General features: G+C 58.0%; 2 protein-coding genes across 5 annotated transcripts in view; one reads left to right on the top strand and one right to left on the bottom strand.

Moving 5' to 3' along the window:
* Window positions 1-22,220, top strand: part of ESPN (espin) — a 248,474-nt gene that overhangs the window by 102,047 nt on the left and 124,207 nt on the right. The gene's annotated exons all lie outside the window — the stretch shown is intronic.
* Window positions 1-22,220, bottom strand: part of ACOT7 (acyl-CoA thioesterase 7) — a 100,790-nt gene that overhangs the window by 13,947 nt on the left and 64,623 nt on the right. For all 4 annotated transcript variants that reach the window (XM_053899066.1, XM_019461228.2, XM_019461233.2 and 1 more), the window contains 2 exons: window positions 13,507-13,623; window positions 1,971-2,155 (listed from right to left, as the gene is read on the bottom strand). In XM_053899066.1, coding sequence (XP_053755041.1) covers window positions 1,971-2,155; window positions 13,507-13,623 — 302 coding nt within the window. The remainder of the gene's footprint in view (window positions 1-1,970; window positions 2,156-13,506; window positions 13,624-22,220) is intronic.

Below are 22,220 nucleotides of genomic sequence, written 5' to 3'. Positions count from 1 at the left end.
CGAGGCCTGGTGCGTGTGTCGGGTCGGGGAGACACGACGTGGTGTCCCTGGATCTGGCCACCCTGCGGAGCCCGGAGGCCAGAGAGAAGAGACGTCAAGTATTCGCACGCGTGCGGCGGAATTCGGCATTTAGGATAAGGCACCGTGAGACATGGAAAAGGTGGGACACGGTCTAGACCAGCAGCGGGCAAGGCCTGCGTTTGGGGCCACGAGGAGCAGGCAAGGTTCTGAGGAGACGTGGCCCAAGACCCAGAGACACGGGGCTGCAAAGGTCAAGGCCACAAGTGGCCAGGAGTGGGGACCACGCACGTGGGCCGAGGGCCGGGTGGGGTGGAAGCCATCCTGCCAGCCTGGAGGGGGAGCCCGCAGAGCGGAAGGCGCGTCCCAGCCGGCCGGGCGGAGCGGGAAGCGTCCAGCTGACGAGGCCCACTGGAAATGGGGGGCTGGGGCCCGTCTGCCTGAGGGGGGGCTCCCGCCCCAGCTCTTGCCTTCCTTCCTTTCAGCCTGGTTAAACCCCCTTACCCCTCAAGGCCAGGTTCACAGCCCTCCCCTTCGCAGCCGTCTCTGCTCTGTCATCGGAGACATCTCTTGACCCCACCTGACTCACTGGAGGCGCAAAGGCAAAGGGCCCTGTAGGCAGCCGAGGCTCCTGACGACACAGCCACGCCAGGGGCCTCACTGCCACGGCGGCTTTGGTGAGCCCCCCCCCACCTCCAAGCCTGAGTGCCACCCCCACGGGGCCTTGGGCGGGCCTCAGGCAGGCCACCAGCCAGGTGGTGAGGAAGCATGCGGGAGCCTGACTCCCAGCCCACGTGAGGAAGTGAGGTCTTAGCTGCAGCGTGTCCATCACAGAGTTTTCCGGTACCTGCTCTTCTGGAGGAGCCACGGGAGCGGCGACTGTGGGGGCCGCCAAAGTGCCAGGCGCTCGGAGACCCCACCCCGCCCCCTCACCCTCACCCCACGGAGGGCAGGAAGCCCCGACCGCGGCCCCAGGAGAAACCAGGAGCAGCCTGAGCAGAGGCTCCCCGCCCAGAATGACGGCAAGTGGTGTGCTGGACCCAAACCCAGGCGCCGCGGGACCGAACGTACGACCGTCCACAGGTGCCTCAGCCTTGCTGGCCCGGGGTGGGGGGAGGGGGGGACGGTCCTCAGCTGGTGACGGGGCGCAGAGGGCGTGCTAGCAGGTGCCCGGACACGCTCCAGGCAGGGCACTCACTGTGACTGGCCTTGCTAAGGAATTCGTGAGGCTTACTGCAAGACCGTCACTGTCCTCCACGGAACTCTGGGAGCATCGTCCGCCCGTCCGTTCGTCTGTTCGATACACAATTACCGAGTATCTCCCAGCCAAGCATCCTCACCACACACCCACACCTTCCCCATTCGCCACCTTGAACCTCTGCTGCTTCTGGCTCCCTGACTCTCAAGCAGCCCCGTGGTCAGCACTGGTCAAGGTGCTGGGATTCCAGCTCCGGACCCTTCGGTGCTGTGGTGGCAGCCCACGTGTGGGGTTGCGTGACAACAGCCCAGCCCAGACACCTGCCATCTCTCTCTGCATGCCCGGGGCAGAGCCTGGCCAGGCGGCCGAGGCAGGGAAAAGGTCATGAGGCCCCGATGCCCAGCCCCGTGGCGTAGGGGTCTGGCCCGGTCCCCGTCGAGCAGGACGCACAGGCTACGGCTCCTTGAGAACCTGTCCCTCGGGAGGGTCCTCGGCCCCATTTTAGCTTGTGTGCACAGCACTAGGAGCTCCGGGGCGCCGTCCTCACCCCCAAGAGAGGACTCCCGGCGCAAAGAGCTAGTGAGGAGGCCGCCCCTGCCCCGTCTGCATGGACAGGGGAAGCCCCTCACATTTGAGGGGCGGCGCAGCCAAGGACGCCTGGCCAGGGGGCAGCCAGGCGGGGGCCCTGCTCCCCAGAAGGGGCTCCCTTGACTCAGTCTCTCCCGGGCGCCCAGCAGGGCAGGCGGTCACTCACCACGAGCTGGGGCACGGGCAGCGACTTGCCCTCCTGGCTCAGGGACACGTAGGTGAAGAAGGCGCTGGCTGCCCGGTAGCGCTTCTGCGAGTTGTCCACCACGGGGTCGGCGTCCACCAACACCTCGATTTCCATGGACTTGTTGCTCGTGAAGGTCATGCGCCCGGAGATGGTGATGACGCACCCTGCAGAGCACACAGCGCGTCAGCGGAGGGCACAGGCGGGGCGGCCGGGCCGGGTGGGGAGGGCACAGGCATCGGGGTTACCGGGGGCGTTAGAAGACGCCTGGTTACGCGACATCACTCTAATGCTACGAGGACGTACAGATGACGAGACATCACAGCGCCTCATTAGTAGCGGCCCCTGAGCGGTCACCTTTCTCGGGAGCAGGTGTTCACTTTTGGCATCTAGGTGAGCAGTGAGCTGAGGGGTCACTGGCCCCCTGCCCAAGCGTGGGTCTGTGCCCCCGGGGAGGGGCAGCGTCTGCTGGAAGGATGCCGGGGACAGGCCTGCCCGAGGGCAAGGCCCCAACCTGCTTTCAGGTGGCTGCACGGTGAGCTGGCTCCGTCCCTCTTGCAGGAGCGTCGAGGCCGAGTCAACCCACACTGTCTACACTGTGCCCTTACTGGTGCCACGCGGCTGCCCCACCGTGTTGGGCCAAGCGCCACCGAAGAACCTCCTTCTACCTCCCCTGGTCCCTTCCGTGCTCCCCAGCCATTGTTCCTGATGCTGGTCTAGTGGCAGCCTCGAGTGCTTGGTAGGGCCAGCCGTCACGGTGACCGTGGTCCTACATCCCCCAGAACCACTGTGCGCACTTTGGGCCCTGCCCTCCTACCCTTCTGTCCAGCAAAACTACATCTGCCCTGCCAGGCTCTCCGTCTCTCCGTGAGGCTTGCTCACGGGACCAGAGCTCTCCCCCGAGCCGCAGCCACTGCCTTCCCACAACACACCCATGGCTCTGTCCCTGGTCAGAGTCCCCAGGTGCTCACCACCTGCCTGTACCAGCGTGGTTTCGCCTGTTGATTATGATAAAGTCCAAAGCCATACGTTCCCATGACACCATGCCAGGTGTCCCTCTCTCTCGACTTCAGCCCAACCTCCCTGAGCTCCCCATGCCCCTTGGGTCACGAATATCCACCCTGGCAGCTGCTTCCTAACCTACAGTGGCTCTCCTGTTCGTGGGCCCTCACCTACCATCTAGCCTTGGCCCTGTATCTCCTGGAGCCCAGTCTTTTTCCTATAAACAGACTTGACTTGCCTCACAGGGTAACTACGGGGAAGCACGAGACAGGCCACATGCTGACCTTGGGCCCAGTCGTTATTATCGCCAGTGGTGGTGCTCTGGACCATGAGACGGCGCTAACCCTCGGGGACATCCAGGCGAAGGGAATATGCATGGCTTCCCCTCCACCAACATGTAGCCACAAGGGCTCCCCGACCCCCACGCCCCAGCACGGCCTCATTCCGGGCTGGGTTCAAGGAAATCCCTGCCCACGTCTGGCATGTAATGCTGAGTCCTGCTCCCTGGAAGTGCTGGCTGTGGGGACCTTTGAACAACCCCGGGGGAGCCCCGACATCCTAGCTCCAAGGAGACAGGCCCCACAAGACATGTTTAAAGACCCAGGAAGACGGACAAGTCAAGACAGCGTGGTGACTGTTAGAGGTGAGTGTGTGGGCAGACCAGAAGCAGGAGCAGTTATTCCATGTTATAAAGTACCAGAATGTTCCATGCCACATTCAGTTTCATACTTACAGGGAGTGCTTCATGCCGTGTACAGCCATTTCCGGGAGGGAAGGAAGGCCACATGGTCAGTGACAAGTGGCACTATGTGAGCTACAAGGGTAGAGTCGTGAACAGAGCACTCAGCATACACCTGTGCTGGGCTGAGACCAGGGAGCAGCACGTCAGGGTCAAGCGTCAGCGGGCAAGTCCTCCTGCCCTGGACGGAGCTGTCTATGTGACCAACAGGGACAGGCCACCCATAGGCTCGCCAGGCCCTGCCTGAGTTATGGGAGCCTCAGCACCCAGTGCACATGCAGGGCAGGTCAGGGGAGTATAGATGCCTCTCCTGGGGTCTCTTCTATCATATGTCCCCTCCACCCTCTGAGAATCTGTGCTTGCCATGTGTTCTCCAGAGAGAAACAGAACAGACTGATTTTGCTTAAGATTTCAGGGGTTCAGGAGACCCCTGAAGTGTCCTATCGTCCCCAAGTTGAAGGCCATGGGTTGTTTTTTTTTTTTAAGTTTATTTACTTCTTTTGAGAGAGAGAACATGTGCACACATGTGCATGTGAGTGGGGGGAGGGGCAGAGGGAGAGGAAGAGAGAGGATCCCAAGCAGACTCCGAGCTGTCAGCACAGAGCCTGACTTGGGCCTCGATCCCACGGACCGTGAGATCACGACCTGAGCCGAAATCAAGAGTCCTATGCTTAACTGACCGAGCCACCTGGGCACCCCAGAAGGCCTTTTTTTTTTTTTTTTTTTATGAAAAAAAATTTTTTTTTAAATGTTTATTTATTTTTGAGAGAGACAGAGACAGAGCTCAAGCCGGGGAGGGGCAGAGAGAGAAGAAGACACAGAATCGGAAGCAGGCTCCAGGCTCTGAGCTGTCAGCACAGAGCCCGACGCGGGGCTCGAACCTACGGACAGTGAGATCATGACCTGAGCCAACCCCGACGCCCAACCGACTGAGCCACCCAGGCGCCCCAGAGGGACATGTTCTGAACGACCCCATAGGTGCACATGTTTGGGGGAGGGTCACGCCCTGTGTCTGAGCGCACCTAGCACGAAGGAGGCACCCCAGACATGTCTGTGGGTCTACCACACCCAGCCAGGGGCTGTGTGACTTAAGGGGACCCGCTCACCTCCAGGGACCACCACTCCTATCTCACGTGGCCAGAGGTCACCGGGGGTGGGTGCTCACAGCCCAGAGAGTGGTGACAGCAGCCATCATGTGCAGGGTACTGGGAGACCCAGCACAAGGCTCAGCCTGGGCTGGCTCCCCCTTCTTGCCGATTCCTCGAGGCTCGTGCAAGGTGGTTTCTCACTGGATCCTAGAGGCCCCTTCATCACACGGAGGCCGGGCAAGGCTGGAGAGCCACCGTGCCGACGTGGTTTACTGGTGAGCATGGGGCTTGGACACGAAGCCAGAGGCATGCTGCCCGAGTGGAGGCCAGGATGCCCAGAGATCTCACGGAGATGGGGCGGCGAGGCTCTTTCCCACAAGGTCTGGCTCATTCCATCTCTCCCCCAGTACAGGGGCAGGACCACCCGAGACCGGGAAGGACCCCAGCCTGTGCTCCCGTCCACCTCAACTTGCCTGGGAAACTGCAGAGAGGGGGGCCTACCGGGCGCAGCAGTCACATGCTCAAAGGCTCTCCGTAGGGGGCAGCGGAGGCCGAGCGTCCAAAGCACTGACACATTGCCTGGGGACTTTTCCACTAGGTCACACGTCCAAATCCACCCAGAGAGTGGCTTGTTTATTTAAAAGACCAGGCATGGGGCACCTGCGTGGCTCAGTCGGTTAAGTGTCTGGCTCTGGGTCTCAGCTCAGGTCATGATCTTATGGTTTGTGAGTTTGAGACCCACGTCAGGCTCTACACTGGCAGTGCAGAGCTTGCTTGAGATTCTGTCTCTCCCTCTGTCCCTCTCCCTCTCATGTGTGCATGTATGTGTATGCACGTGCATGCGTGGGTGCTCTCTCTCTCAAAAAAATAAAAAAGACCAGGCATGACCAGGTCAAGGGGGAAAACGGCACCTGCTGCTGGTGCTGGGTGCCACAAGCCCACCTAGGACAGGCTCCTGGTGTCAGGGCCTCTCTCCTGGCCTGGGGGACGGAGGCCAGGAGGGCGCACGGAGTAGTCCTCTGAGCTGCTGAAGTGAGAACAGCCAGACATTCCCAAAAAGCGTCTCCATGAAAGGCAGGCTCTCTGAGGCCCGGTGTGAGCCCTGGGTGGCCGGCCATCCCTTCAGGCTGCAGTGGCTGGGGAGGTCCCCGGGGGCAGGCAGCAAGCCGGGAGCCACACTGTGCTGTGGCCTCATCTGCAAACAGGCACAGGAGTAACGTCTCTTGGGGCAGTTGAGGAAATGGTGGGCTGCAAATGTGGCCACGGGGAGGTCACCTCCCCACATTAAGTATGTCATGGGGATGCAAGCCCGGGACAGAAATTTCCGGTAAGGTCTGAGTGTCCTTCCCTAACAGTCCTCCAGGAAAAGCCACCTCAAACCAAGCACAGAGTGAGCCCACACAACGCTGTTAGTGTCTCGGGTGGAGATTTGTACCAACGTGGCGATAAGAAGTCAAGGTTAAAACAAATAGCGTTTCTCTTTTTCTGTAGCAGGTGCATTTACACTGGCCGAGATGCCACTTCTAACACTGTCTAAATAAATACAACGGGCTACTGCATCAGCAAGAGAGATTTTACGTTTTCAGCCTGTGGGGAGCACAGGGTAACCGAGCCTTAAAACCCTGCCCTTTCTCTCCGGGTTCCAGGACGTCAGCAGCTCTGCCAGACCTGACACTGAGATGTGACTGCAGCAAGAGTGGACCCTGCAGAGGAAGGCCTGGGCCACAGCTCAGCATCCCCAGCACGCAAGCTTGGGCCGAGAGGCCGGGACTCAGCGGCGCTCACCGGGTCCCGGGACGTCGGTACACAAAGTCCCCTCCGGACCCGAGTTCCAGCACCAACTCTCTGTAAGAGGCTGAGATTTGCCTGGAAGCTCGTCACCTCTGTCGCCTCATTGCTAATCTCCCAAACCTCAGAGGTACCTGGTAGCAGCAGCTGGGGGGCTTGGGACAGACTGAGGGACGCGTCCTCTCATGCTGCCCCGAAACCCCCAAGAGCTGACCCCCTTGTCGTTCCCCTGTGTTATCTGTGAGAGTCCTGTCTACAGAGCTTATAGGCAGAGCTCAGAAATGACCTGTGTCAAGTGGAATGAACCGACTTGGACTGCAGGTACAGCAGTGGCCCCGAAAGATGTCTTAATCCTCTGAGCCTGTGAACTATGTGACCGTCCGTGGCAAAGGGGCTTTACAGATGTGGTTAGGTTAAGGATCCTGAGATGTGGCGACCAGCCTGCACTATCCAGGGGGGCCCGATGTCCTCACAAGGGTCGTCCTAAGCAGACGAGGGGGCAGGAGCGGCGGGTCAGAGAAATGCTACCCTGGTGACTGTGGAGATGGTGGAGGGGCCACAGGCCAAGGAAGGCAGGAGGCCTGTGGAAGGTGAACAGGCGAGAAACGGATTCTCTCCCAGAGCCTCCGGAAGGAACGGGCCTGCCCCCTGCCGACTCCGTGGTGTTATCCCAGAGACCCGGGTTGGACTTGGACCTCCAGAATTGGGACACAGCAGGTTTGCTGTCCCAGCCATCACATTTCTAGTAAGCAGTCACGGAAGCCACGGAGAATTCATACAGCTATCCACGCAGACGCTACGCTGGGTGACTTGAATGTAAAATCCAGTTTCTTGGGGCCGCTACTGACACTGCATCGTTAGTGACTATAAAATCAGGGGGGTGACACTTATAAAGCTCAGAGCATATTATTTTGAAAGGGTCTTATCATACATTTCTAGCACTTAACGTGACCTTTCCATGTTTGAAGCAGGATTCTACGACAACACAAAGAGTCTAGAAACGTGAACGAAGTTCCAAGTAAAAACAAATGAATCCCAAAGACAATGGGGCCAGGGTCCCGGCAGCCACACAGCCCCAGACCCAGTGGGCTTCTGAAGGGAAGTCAGTTTGCTGTTGCATCCAGGGCCAGGGAAGTCAATACCTGCGGTTAGTTTGCTAAAAAGTATCCGGCCAAAACGAAGGGACGGGACTGTCACGACTGTCGACTGTCTTGTAGTTTGCACGTTTCGGCCGTCCGTGTGGCGGTGCAACCATCGGATAGATATCTAACCGAAGCTGGAGCTTCTGTGAAATTCCTCTTGTGAATTCCCAGAATAAAGCGGAGCCCCCTGCGTACCACCAAGAGGCGGGCCCTGCCCGGGGAACCCCAACCAGGCCCCTGAGGTCTGAGCGGGTGTCCCTGCAGATGGCGTGCAGAGAGCACCCTGGGACCACAGGCGGCCTCGCGGGGAGGCTCTGCACCCAGATCTGTAGTGAGCCGCGGGGTCGTGGGGCCCTGCTCAAGGGGGCTCTGGGGCACCCGGCTTTGGGCTGACTGTCTATATGACTGTAGGGTTGATGGAAATTCCTCCCGGAACGTCAGACACCGGGGACGGAGTCCAGAAGGTCCAGAGACCAGCACTGCCCAGAACTTCTGGCGATAGTGGGATGTCCTTGCTCTCTGCCGTCTGATGCGGTGGCTGCCGGCCACACGTGGCTACTGAGCACTGGAAATGTGGCAGGTGCGACCATTTTCCATTTTGCTTACCTTTAATTAGGAGGCAAAGAGCCATGTGTGGCCAGCAATTGTTGCGGGGGACGCACAGGTGGGCGCTTCCCCCCCACCCCCCCTGCAAGGCAAAGCCCCCCAGGCAAAGCCCGACTGGCACTGGAGGCAGGAGGCTAAGGTGCCTGCCTCTGTCTCAGTTCAGTGGGAAAAGGGCCCCGGGCCAAGGCCAAGGCCAAGGCCAAGGCCAGTGCCAGGGGCCGGACTCCCCCGACAGCGAGGACGCTCAGCCACGTTTTCGAGAGGCTGGAGAAAGCCAGGAGGTCCACGCACAGCTGTGTGGGCCGGCTGCCACTCGGGCGGCCGAGGGAGCGTCAACGGCGCTGCACGTGACTGTCCAGGGGGGGAGCTCAGCACCGCCGAGGTGATGCCTGCGCCCGGACGGCCTGCCCTCCCGGCTCTGGAAGGGAGCAGCCCTGCCGCACGGGCGGTTTCCGGATCGGAAAACTCGGGATAAGTATAGTTCCTGGGCCGCGGGGCAGGCACAGCCTACGCCCCGCCAAGCGAGGTGTAAATCACCCTTGCGACCCCAGCTCCTCTGTTCCCGGAGCAGGGCTGAGCCGCCCAGAGTGGCGTGGCCCAGGGGGGCCGGCAGGTGCCCGGCCCCACCTCCCAGAGCCACTGCCGCCGCAGCGCAGCGGGGCCTGCGGGGATTCGGAAAAGAAAACAGAGGAAAAGAAAACAGAATAATACAAAGTTGCTCTTACCACAGCTGCGGGGCTGCCAAGCACTTCAAACGACAAGAACAGCTCAGCGCTCAAGCTCCAAAAAGAGCAGGGACAGTGTAGCTTTCTCAGAAAAGCACGGACATGGCGAAGTAACTTTGGCATTTCTTACATAACCGCTTTGCATCCCAAAGCATTTTCTAGACCATCCCTCACTTCCCACCCAAGAGTCTGGGGACGCGGCTTCTCCACAACACAGCTCCAGCTTCAGGCTTTCCTGCCCACGGCTTCCCAGACCATGGCATCAAAGGTAACAATGTTCCTCTTTTACTTCCCTTCACAGCTGCCTTGGCATTCTAACGTCTCAACTTAAACAAACAAACAAACAAACAAACAAAAAATCAGCAATGGAGCAAGCGACCCAATAAAAATAAGTCCCTGGGGACCGCTTTTAGACGCCTGACCTCCAGAACCGTAAGAGAGGGTGCGAACCTTCTAAGCCACTGGTTCTGTGGTGAGACATTACAGCAGCTGCAGGGAGCTCACAAACAGGCCGCGTGCCTGGCTGGCAACGTGGCGACATTTCTGGGCTTTTCTCCACTGCGTCAGATCAACCTTCAGAGGGTGGGGGACGCCCCTCCCGGGGGGGGCGGCCTCTTACAGCTGCGTCCTCCAGGGCTGTGCGTCGCAGAGATGGGAGGTGGCACGGCCCCGAGGGCTGGGCGCTGGCTGTGGACAGCGGCCACACCGTGACCACAGCCCTGGGATGTCCACCGGCTCCGTCGCCTACATGCGCCTTTTCTGTGAAATATCAGTACTTAAAAAATGGTCCTTGGGGGCACCCGGGTGGCCGAGCCCCGTTAAGTGTCCGACTCTTAGTTTTGGCTCAGGTCCTGATCTCACGGTACACGAGATCGAGCCCCGCGTCAGGCTCTGCGCTGACATCGCAGAGACTGCTTGGGATTCCCTCTCCCTCTCTCTCTGCCCCTCCCTGCTTACTCTCTCTCTCTCTCTCTCTCTCTCTCTCTTTCTCAAAGTAAAATAAACTTAAAAAAAAAAAATAGTCCTTATGCTGATCTCATTTCACACTCGACTCAGGAACGAGTTAGTTCAGTGCCCAAGAAAAAGGAGGGCAGTTCCATGTTCTGCACTATAGTGTTGCCATTTTGTCATTTCCACACATCTGGGTGTTGGGGCTGACCCCACCTCCTGCCACGCATGGGGACGTCACTGGTCCCTCCTCGGTGCCCCCATGCCGGAGAAGCGTGGGGCCTCAATTCTGTTCCGGGGGGGCTGCCCTCAGGTGTCAGGTCCCCGGGCTGGGTGCTGACTTTCCCGCCGTCTCTTGCAAGGGAAGGACTCACATTCATGTGGGGAAAGGGGTAGCGTGGGGCACAGATTTTACCCACCTCACCATTTTGTGAAAGGGGAAGTGAGCTAGCATCTACCCGGAACCAAGCTGTTAGGAGAGAAAGCATTGTAACGAGCTGAACAGTGGCACCCCAAAAGGTAAGTCCATTCAGAACCTCACAATGTGACCTTGCTGGGAATAAGGGTCTTTGCAGATGCCCCAGAGTCAAGGATCTCAGGATGAAATCCTCCTGGATTCTCTGGGTGAGACTCACGTCCTGAGACAAGAGTCATCAGAAGAGAACAGGCAGACGAGAGAGGCCATGTGATGGTGGAGGCAGAGGGTACAGTGATGTGGCCACGAGCCACAAGCCACCAGAGGCTGGAAGGGTCCTCTCTTAGTCCCTCCGGAGGGGCCCTGCCCACACCAGGACTGGGGACTTGGGGCCTCCAGACTGTGAGAGAGTGAACGTCTGCTGTTTGAAGCCCCAGGTCTGTGGTCCCTTGTGGTGCAGCCCTGGGACACACACACCGCTGTGCAGAGCACTGAACTCCGCCCCAGCCCTGGCCGTGGTGCAGAGGGCTGGGTTCCATGCTGCCGGCCGGCCTGGCTCTCCCGGCCCCCTCCTGGTAGGGCGGAGGAGATGTTGGATCACGGACAGCAGGAGCTTGGAGGCGGAGCTAGAGCCCCACACGTTTGGACTTCACGGGAATCTCAGCAGGTTTGCATCAGAAAATCAACGCAGAACGAGCGGGAATGTCAGTCTCCGGTCCCCCTCAGCGAGCTCCTGGCACCCCTGGATTGCCTACAGCCAGCAGGGCCCCCCCAGCCTCACGCTGCATGTCCCCAGAAAGGAGCAAAGAACGTGGGAGGACGGGAGCCCGTGACAGTGGCCGCACCTGCAGCGACCTCGGCCCCAAGGAACTGAAGACAACACGCGCCCATTCCGTCCCTGAAGCGGGTGTGGCCCTGAGCTGTCAGGACGGAGACCTTGCCTGGGAACGTCGCTGCGGGCTCTCCCACAGAGGAGCCCACAGCTTCACACGGGGATGTTCCTCCGGAAAACAACAGATAAGGTGTGACAGCGTCTAACAGCCCCTGGAGGACACTGGCACAGAAACAGACCAGACTCCATCACTGCCGGTTTGGCCCACAGTCCTTGACGCGCCAAATGAGACGTGACCCGAGAAAGCAGAGTGACCTGTCCGCTCTCCAGGGGTGGCACGGGCTCCAGGCCAGGGCTGGGACACCAGCCGGGGGCCCCGGACGGGGACTGTGGGGGCTCAGCACCCGAGGGTGCAGCCGGGCGAGCCCACGCGGCCCACCCCTCACTCTGCCCGCTGGAGGAAACCAGTCCAGAGGAGAATGTCCTGCCAGAAACTACAGTTTCTGAAAATGAAGACCGTTTTCTCTGTGTTTTGGAATAAGCATATCTTTTTAGAAACGGAGAGTGTTCGTCAAGGCAACGCACACACGCGCTGCCCCAGCCGTTGCTGCGTGAGTCCCGGAAAGCACTCTCTGCTCCAAGTAGAGCCCACGGTGTTCCCTGAAAATCGCTAATTCCTACGGACCAGACGCCAATCATTCTCCATCCCCAAAAGTTAACCCTGGTCATATAAGGGCCTGAGGGTGAAGACGTGGTCGGGGCGGGGGGGGGGGGGGGGGAGGGCGGTCAGCCTTCATTCTCTGGAGGCTTCCCCAGCTGTGGACCACATCTGCCGAGCGGGCTGATGCTGAGCAAACTGGCTGATTCTCTAGAAAAGTCTCTCTTCCTGGTCGGTGGTTCTCAAAGGGCACTCAGGAGACACCGAACAGAGCAAGGTCACGGCCCGTAAAGGTGTCTTCCACCGTGGATTTTGAAGCGGCGTTCAACAATGGGGTTCTGGTTGCAGGGAGGAGTTCTCGAGACAGGGAGGCACGGCCGCACACCACACCCGCGGCCCACGGAGGACAAGCCAAGACAGGCAAGGCTGCTCGCCTGGGGTAAATTCTAACAGGGCGCTGGGGTCTCTGTGCCAAACACCTACCAGTTACGAAGGGATTCCGCAGAGGAGAGGGAGCGGCACCGCAGACCTTTTCCTTCCCCTCAGAGCACCCAAATCCAACTCGGCTACGCTTAACATGCTCCCGGCATGTAGGGCGGGCACGCGCCTCCCCCGCCCCTCCCATTCCAGGACGTTCACTCGCTTGCCGTGTTCTGCGGGACAGAGCGTGGCCGTGCTGGCCCGGGGCCCTCCAGGGTCAGTGAGGCCTGGGGTGGGGGGTGGGGGGGGGGCACGACAAGCACTGTTTCGCTCGCTCGGCGGCGTGCCTGTCATCACCCGCCACCCCCACCCAGGACCGGTCTGACCCGACGGCTCTCCCCGCGAGGCTGCAGTCACAGCAGGGCTGATCCAGCATCAATGCCAGGCTCTCGCAGCCCTGCAGCCAAGGGCTACATTTCTGGGGCACGGAGCCTCACCTCGGAAGACAACACACACTGAAATCACCGTGTCTCGGGAGGGGACGGCCGCTCCACACCAGCAGCAGCAACGCGGGACGAGCGAGATGAGCCGGCCCTGTCTCCTGTGGTGGCAAACGCACAGGGAGACAGCAGGCGCCGTCTGGGTGGCGGCCGAGTCGCTGGGCCTGGGGACAGGACAAACCCCAGCGCTGTCCCGGGTGGTACAGGCGGGCTGGCCCAGGACTGCGGTCCCTGGGCTTCTCGGCGCGGGTCCCGCCACTACTTACATCAAGGGTTATTCCAACGCCAGAGGAAACGTGCACAGTGGCGTAAAGTCTGCTGGCAACAGGCACCAGGACTGTGCACATAAGATGTTCAGAGGGCTCCGTTCGCAGAGCATTTTCGGAAGATGGGTTCACGGTGCGCTTTAGTAGGATTAGGGCCCCCAACACGAGTTATAAATAAGTCTATCAGATTGAAAAGTCAAACGAGCAAATCCTAGCCTCACGGATGCAACTACAGGAACAAAGCACAAAACTCTGGCTTCCTGTCTCTCATGGCAAATGGGCGGACACCAGGGCGCTGGCGGCGACAGGGGGTACGAACCAAAAGCGAACCGGCAGAGGGAGCCCGACAGCCAAAGGCCACCTGCCTTCCGTCAGCAGAGTCCCGTTACCTTTTCTGATCTTGTCGTGAAAGTTAATGGCGTCCACAGAAGCGGTGACTATGTTGGTCTTGCAGTGACGTGCGGCCACGATCCCAGCCACCTCGTCCATGAGCTTCATGGTGACACCTGCATGGAGAATGGCCACATGGCAGATGAGACGGGGGGAGGCTACTTCCCACCCCGGGAACAAGTCATAAGAGACAAAGCCCTCCCGCTACCCACGGGCAGGGCCCGCAGCCGGCGCTGGGTACGGGGGTGCACGATTGGGGCATGTTGAGCTTATGATGTAAACCCGGCTTCCTTGGGAGCTCTTGAAAATCACCACAGCTGATGGCCTAGGCCGCTGACAAAACGACGATCCTTTCTCTACCCTCTACAGAGATCACGTTCCTTCGGGAAGGTTTTGTTACCAAATCCACCAGGATGGCCGCACCCAAAGTCAGATGCCAAGTGAGAACGTGGAGAATCAGGACCCTCACGTATCGCTGATGGGGATGGAAAGAGTGTAGCTGCTTTGGAAACAGCCAGGAGTTTCTCAAAAGGCTGACAAGAGTCACCATACGACACAGCAATTCCACTCCCAGGTATGCACCCAAGAGAACTCAAGGCTCGCGGTCTCACAAAAGCTTGTACGCGGATTCCGTGACAGCGTTACTCACGACAGCTCAGATGTGCATCGGCTGATGACCGGATGAAGACAATGTGGCACATCCATAGGATGGAATGTTATCCAGCAAGAAAAATAACCCGAGCACGGACCCGCACTACATCACAGAGGAGCTTTGAAAACGTGATGCCGAGTGAAAGAAGCCGTCCCAAAAGACCAGATGTTGTAGGATTCCCTTTACAAGAAAGGTCCAGAATGGGCAAATCCAGAGAGGCAGAAAACGGATGAACGTTTGCCTAGGGCTGGTGGATCGGGGGGAGGCGGGGAGGGACTGTTAATGGGTATGGAGCTCCTCTCTGGGGGGATGAAAATGTTCTAGAATTGACTGTGGTTTGGTAGTGTAGCTGGGAACACACTAAAAATCGACGACTTGTAACTGTGGAGTCGTATGGCATGTGAATTCTCCATAAAGCTGTTACGTAAAATGAACAAACGAAAAGCAGGCTCACAGAAGGTCAAGCTGTCTTCAAAACCTCAGGCTGCAGACATTCGCTCACTGCCATGCTTTAACTTGACGGGATCGTGACCGCACAGCCGCTAGTCTCCCCATCCCCAACTCTTGCCCCACCCCCCGTACGATACATCATACTTACTTCATACTTAAACATTGATTTCTTTTATTTTGAGAGAGAGAGAGAGAGCGAGCGAGCAGGGAAGGGGCAGAGAGAGAGGGAGAAAAAGAACCCCAAGCAGGCTCCATGCTGTCAGTGCAGAGGGCGATGGGGGGCTCGATCCCACGACCCTGAGATCACGACCGGAGCCGAAATCAGGAGTCGGATGCTTAACCCGCTGAGCCGCCCAGGCGCCCCCTATTTAAACATTCAAACCGTGTCTTGTCTTCGGCTGAGCTACAGGAGATTGCCAAGAGTCAACCATTTTTGACCTACAAAAGCAGCAGAGGGGTATCTATCAGAAATCCTAGAAGGCTATGTACATTCACCCTAGGATACAGAACGCCTTCTAAAAACCCGGAGAGAGGCAGAAAACAGACTCTACCCCACTCACGAAAGCCAGGCTCACGGGGGAAGCATGTTTAGGGTAAGGCTTACAGACTCGGATGCCAGTGGGGTCAGGCAGGCGATGTGGGGAGGGGAGGAAGCCGCTGCCCAGACCCGCCTACTGCCTCCCACCCCCAGGAATGAGGGGCCCATGCTACCAGCCTCCCGATGTTTCTAGGCAAGACTCAAACCCACACATTTATGAAGAATCTACCAATTTTTAAACATTGGTGACTAATTAAAACTCTCTTTACTGTGTGGGGAAAACAAAATATGATATAACTAAAAAGAATACAAGTCCCTTCCGTACTGGACCAGAGGCCTCGCACCAACACAGACGACGCTACTTAAAAGGAACGTGGGAGACAGAGAGGGGCCCTCTGCCTGGGAGAGGAAAACCTGGGGTCCCGTATACACTTCTCTCCACGTCTGTACACATTTGAGCATTTCCAGAACACAAAGGTTTAAAAAAATACGTTAGTGTTCCAGATGAAAAATAATGCTTTTATTACCAGGACTTTTTAAAAGAAGGTACTGCTACATGATGGTAATGATGAACGACCATGAGGAGCGGAGACTGAGCTGCGGCCTGCCATTTTAAAGGTGCCTTCAGAGATAACCGGTGCATCGATCTGGTTAGTCCAAGCAGGAAGGGATTGGTAGCCTCATTTTTCAAATGAACAACAGACGCTCAGACACACATTGGTCCGATGCCAGAGACTGCAGACAGAACGCTGGGGAAACGGCTCTTTTGAGAGGAAAGAACTGTCAGCACCAGGTTTTATCTCCAGGCGACTGGGGCTGGGGGCTCCGGCAAGGCCAGGGAGCCTCAGGCCTTCGAGCAGCTCGGCTCGAAGGTCTGAGACAAGGGGTCATACTTTGCTTTGCAAGGAGCCTCCGCTGGGTGGAGTTAGTATCGGAAACGGACACAGGCGCCTCCCCTAAGCCCACCCCGAGGCTCTGGGGCTTTCCTACCCATCCCAGGGGCCTCGGCGAAGGTGGGGCAAGCCCAGGCGTCCCCAGCCCAGCACTCCAAAGAGGGAAAACACAACACGGCACCCGCCACCGTGCTCCTCAGCATGGACCGCGTCCCTGCGGGGGGAATCAGTCAGCCTCTGCGTGAACCGAACTGCGGTGTGAGTGTGGCCCTGCATCACGGTGGTTCAGACGGCCTGGGACTGACCGCCCCATCACCCCTGCCTGGTGGGGACCCTGGGAGGGCAGATGGCCCTCTGAGTCCCGGGTTCGGCTACTGCAGGAACAGGAGGCGACGACATCTTCGCGCTGGGCGAGCCCCGTGCTGCCCGGCAAAGCAGCTACCACTACGAGACGCAGGACTAGTGAAGGTCTGTGAAACTCAACACCTACCTAACTGGAGACTTTTTAGAGATCTGAGGTCTGAAAGAGACACAGAAAAGGAAAGAGAAGTGACATGTCCCAGAATGTCAGGAAACGGAGTGAGAATCACACACTTTGCTCAGGGGACAAGGGCGGAGTCCAAGTGACAGCGTCCCCTCACATGTGCGAACCACAGAGGGCACCGAAGCAGGTCTGAGACCCACGGACCGCCTCCTGACATGGTGTGGCTTCAGGGTGTGCACGCGTGCACGTGCGTGTACGTGTGGGAACGTATGCACATGGGGGAGGAGCGTGTATGTGCACGCGTGTGCGGGAGCTTACACATGTGTGGGCAGGAGTGTCTGGGCGTGTGTGTGTGTGTGTGTGCATGTGCGTTCAGTTTTGCCGAGGGAGAGCCCACAGACCGAGTGCTCCTGGGTCGGTTTGCCTCACAAACAATTGAGCTGTTCCGGGGCGCCTGGGTGGCTCAGTCGGCTGGGTGTCCGACTTCGGCTCAGGTCATGATCTCGCGGTCTGTGGGTTCGAGCCCCACGTCGGGCTCTGTGCTGACGGCTCACAGCCTGGAGCCTGCTCCGGGTTCTGGTTCCAGAGAGGGAGCTCTCTCTCTGCCCCTTCCCCACTCATGCTCTGTCTCAAAAACAAATAAACATTAAAAAAAAAAAAAAAAAAGAATAGAGCTGTTCCAACAGCTGGACAAGGGGCCCTGCTCCCTGGTTTTGAATCCAGAAGGCATTTTTCCATAGACTTACTCTAAGTACAATAAGTAAACCTTCCTTGAGCAGCCAACAAAAGCTCATTCAGTGTGAAGTATTATTGAGAGAGGCTGCATACGCCATGAAACACCACGGCACCGGCAAAAATTTACACTCAGAAAATGCCGATCCCGGAGTCTAGGAAGAGTTGGACCCAAGAACGGTGAAGAGGCAAGGTCTTGGCAGAAACTGGGGCGGGGGGCACCTGGGGCATTTTAACTAGGAGATTTCAGACGTCTGTAAACAGAACGTGTATTATGTGTGGCTGTCCTTTTCTCAGATGGCGCCACCACCGGGGTCCTCCTGAGGAGCCAGGGACGAGGAGGATTTTTTGGGAGGAAACGGAGGAGGAGACACCGAAGTCTGGCACGGGAGGTAGGAATAGAGCAGAGAAGAAACAACGATGGCGGCAGGAAGCAGCCCCCGCTCAGCACGCCACAGTCCCACGGGCTGGGTCGGCCCTGGAGGGAGCCAACTCTGCTTTGCTCCCTGGTAAGCCCTCCGTAAACACTGAGCGCAGGAATGAATGAATGAACACCGACGCTCCCTGGACAGCAGCCCTGTGAGGTAGGCACATCACGGCCTCCAGTTTTCGAAAGACACAGCACTCGCTTGGGGTAGAGCGGGGACCAGCCCCTGGTCACGGGGTGCCAGAGGCCAGGCCACGCCACGCTGCCCCTCGATCCAGGACCTGCAACCCTGAGATTTGAGGCGGCATTCCTAACCGAGGCGGGATACGAAGAGAGAGCAAGACCATGGTGACAGGTGGGGGTGGCAGTAAAATTAGCGGGTGTGGGTGTGGAAGGTCTCGAAACCAGAGCTGCCAGCCGTGAGCCACCAGGCAGTGTCACCAACTTCAGGGTCTGGGGGGCGGGGAGGATGGTAGGGAGGAGGGAAAGGCAGAGTCTGAACTGGAAGTATGTTTGGAATGCAGGAAGTACCCACAACCAACTTCTTGTTTATAAGTCCGGAAAAGCAGAAGCCATTAAGAATAAAAGAATAAATGGACAAAGGATGTACTCAGCTCCTTCAAACTGGGCTTTGGCCCAGTTTGCAGGTAGAGATTCCCCAAGTGACTTCACGGTTATTCAAAATATTGCAGGATCCAGGGGCGCCTGGGTGGCTCAGTCGGTCAAGGGTCCGACTTCGGCTCAGGTCATGATCTCACGGTTCATGGGTTCAAGCCCTGTGTCGGGCTCTGTGCTGATGGCTCAGAGCCTGGAGCCTGCTTCCGATTCTGTGTCTCCCTCTCTCTCTGCCCCTCCCCCACTTCTGCTCTCTCTCTCTCTCTCTCTCTCTCTCTCTCTCTCTCTTTCTCTGTCTCCCAAAAATAAATAAAATGTAAAAAAAAAAAAAATTAAAAAAAAATATTGCAGAATCCAGAGCATGTGTTGACCAGGAGAGGCTCCGAGCCTGGGACAGACTCCGGAGAAAGACAGGAGCAGCTGGGTGACCTCCTGCTCCCAGATGCCCCTGTCAGCCCCCAAGCTGCATCCCCAGACCATCTGTATCACATGTGACATGGAGGCCAGCACCAGGTGGGGACATGCCTGACAGTGTCCCCGCCCAATTCGGAACCTGGTGTAGAGTGCTCAGGAAAGGGTCGTGCTGAATGAATGAATGAATGAATGAATGAATGAACGAATGAACGAAGGATCGCCAGCTACGGATCACATTCAACTCAAGGACGCTGCTCCAGTCGGAGCCGTAGGGTCCGTATTTGGGTAACAGTCTGGTCCACCGTCGCTCGCTGCTGAGGCCACAAGGGCCTGCTTATCTGGTCCAGAGCCAGCTGTGTCAGGGGATCTGTCAGATAAGGCTGGTCTTCAAAACTACCTGCTACGTCTGCTGAGGGTGACGTTTAAAAAGATAGCCTCCCCCTGACCCCAAGAGCTAGCATACAAATCTGAGCTGGGACAGCTGCAAACCTCACACAGAATGCTGGCATTTTATAGCCAAGGCCGCTCATGGATGGAGTCCACAGATTCTAGGACCCAGATTGGGGCACAGGCATGGTGGCAGCACGTGTGTCTCTTAGGAGATTGTGCCCCAAATTGGGGGTTCAACCCGGGTACCGGGAACAGTGACTCACAGAGGCAGTGGGAAGTCAGGGTGGGCAGCAATACCCACACTGCAGGACAGGTCTGCTCTGCAGGGGACAGCCGAGGGGGGTGGCAGGGTCCAAGCTCCAGGAAGGCTGTCCCCTGGACCAACTCTGCCCACGTCCGTCAACCCATGCCTCTAAGGGAGGCCACGGCAGGCTCGACAAGAAGGGACGGCGAGGCAGACTCTAGGGCTCACTACATGGAAAAGCTCTGTCCACAGCTCAAGTGTTTGGCCTTGAAAAGAGAGGTCTCCTGGTGCCCACAGCGTTCGAGGGAAGCGTGGCATCAGAGCTGGAGGCAGAAAGGTCTGCCAGAGAAGACAGGCCTCGCTGGCAACCTGCCCGCGGCTCCTGGCAGCCCCCAGCGTCTCTGTTCTTACAAATGCGTACTTCAGCCGCTCCCAGACAAGGCAAGGATGCCGTGGTCCTTTGGGGTCCTGCGTGTCAAGTGACTTCTGGTGTCCACTTAGAGGGAAGAGAGCTGATCTCGTAAGAGTCGAGATTGTAATAAGATGCTGATTTCAAGCTGCCTGTCCCCTCTTCCTGGTGGGGTGAGGAACAGCCCTGGACACAGCACTGAGCGGGGCTGGTTCTGGGACATTCTCGTTACCTGCTGCTAAGGCAAAATGATGAGGTCACGTGGCCCGTGCAGAGAGAAGATCACGAAAGGCCTCATCCCGTCCTGACACGTTTGCAAGGCCTGTTTCCACAAAACTCAGTATCTATGATGGAAGGCGCCATAGGTCACAAGCCGTGTGTCCACTGAGAAAAGTACATTTTGTTAAAACCAAACAATACCCTCCCCAGTGGAAACCCCCCTGACCAGTTCGCGACTGGTGTCCCCCTAACTTTGCTACTGGGCCCTCAGTCTGGCCAGAGAAGCCAAAGCCACCAGCCGTCCTTGACACTGTCACCACCTCTTGTTCGCTCTTCAACACTTAAACTCCCAAGTGCCCGAGCCTTCCCCAAAGTGCCTCTGCCCAGGGTCCCACTGGAAAAGCTTGTCAACGTCTTCCCATTTAGGTACAAGAGGTGCTCCCGGTGATGGGAAAATCGCTCTGGCAAATTACAGTCTGTCATGTGCTGTCCTCATTACCCAAGCTTCGCCATTTAAAAAATGACAACAAAATTGTAGACGTGCTGTCCTTGGACTCCACATCCATTGCAGGAATCATGGGAAGGCAGAGAATGAGACCCGCTCGGCCCCCAACATACAGATAAACATCGGGTACCGGAGATATTTTTGAATCTAACATTTAACTGCTCAAGGGTTTTTCAAGTATCGACAGCGTGTCGGCTGGCTTAAAAATAGAGGCTTAAATTTATTTTCCCAGGCCCGACTGGCGGACTGGGTCACGCTCGCCTACAAACCCACAGCAGCCGTGAGCAGCTCAGCGCCCAGAGCCACTGCCTGCGCTGTGGGTGGCGATTTGAGATGCCCCCGTTTCTATATTTAATCCCAACTGACGGAGTGTGGGTGCCAGCCTCCTATATTAAGAAAACAATAGTAAGTTCATCCTATTTTCACTGGCCCACCCCCAGTAACGGCAAGGGGTAATTCTGAGAGCCCGTGGGGTGACAGCCTCCTGAGACGGTCTGGCTTCTCCCTCCCAGGTTCCCAATGTACCTGTGGTCATCTCTGTGAACCAGGGCCAGGGGCAGGGGACTATTCAATGAGGTAATTAATAAGGATTCTTTTTGGCAACTGACACACAAGGTGGTAAAGATGGGTTTCTGATGCCAAAGCGTCAAAAGCGGGAACTCTGGCGGGGGCCTCAGACACAGCCCAGGAGCATCCCAGACCCAGGGAGTCAGGAGAAAGGGCTGCCCGGCCATGCTTTACCCCTCACCCTCGGTGTCAGGGGACTCGAGAAGGTCACAAGCGAACGCGCCTCCTGCCGTTTGAGAGTCGACGCTTCCCTGTTCTGAACAAGGCAGCAGGGAAAGTGGGGCAGGCAGACTCCTGCCCCAACAGCCAAGGGAGACTGGGGATAAGGTGGCGGTCCTGCGCATAAATCCCCTCGGTGCTCCCCACTTCGGGAAGGGCAGGCCGAGGCCTGGAGTCCACGCAGGGCAAGGTCGCGTCTCTGCAGGCCAGGCACCAGTGCGGGTCAGTTTCCTCAAAGGAAACACTCAAGTCGGGGTGAAGGGCTGCAGAGCTGGGAGCCTTGTCAGGTCAGAGTCATGCTCAAGATACTGAACAGGAAAGCCACTGTTAGGGGATATCCGCGCCCCTAGTGATGCAGCGAAACAGGAAGCCAAAGTTAATTAATCTGGCACCAGAGACAGAAGATCCCAGTGCACTGGCAGAGGAGAGCATTCTGACGCTGTATGGCTGACCGGGTTTCTCCAGCAAAACGCTCTCACTTCCGGAAGAAAAGTGGGACCGCCGGCCAGCCACACACGTCTCCCAGGCTGGAGGAGGCCACTGAGAGGGCCAGGCAGCTGGAGGAGACCCGTTCCCGGGGTGGGCGTCAGCAGGGTCCTCACTGCCGCCAGCCCCGGACGGCAGGAGCGGCACCCGGGGTCTCCTGCCCCGCTCCCCACGGCCGCCTGCCTGGACACAAAGCTGCTCTCTGCGGCTTCGGACGCCGAGAACGACTTTTGCAAAACCAAAGATTCTTAGAAAGTAAGAACGGGGAGGAATGCGGCCGTCACCGGCACACCTGTTGGCCGCATGATGACGAAACTGAGACCCAAACCCGCATTCGCGTGCTCACCTTGGGGCCCCACGAGGCCAGTTCCCCAAGAGTCAGAAACGTGCCTCACTCCTCTCTTTTCTCCCTCCTCCCCAGCCAAGGCCTTGACACACTGTCTGCCACGCAGCAGGGGCTCCAGTTAAA

Source organism: Panthera pardus, unplaced genomic scaffold (genome assembly GCF_024362965.1).
Source record: "Panthera pardus isolate Hobbes unplaced genomic scaffold, ASM2436296v1 HiC_scaffold_11, whole genome shotgun sequence".
Classification (NCBI taxonomy): domain Eukaryota; kingdom Metazoa; phylum Chordata; class Mammalia; order Carnivora; family Felidae; genus Panthera; species Panthera pardus.
This window is presented reverse-complemented; position numbering and strand designations above follow the sequence as displayed.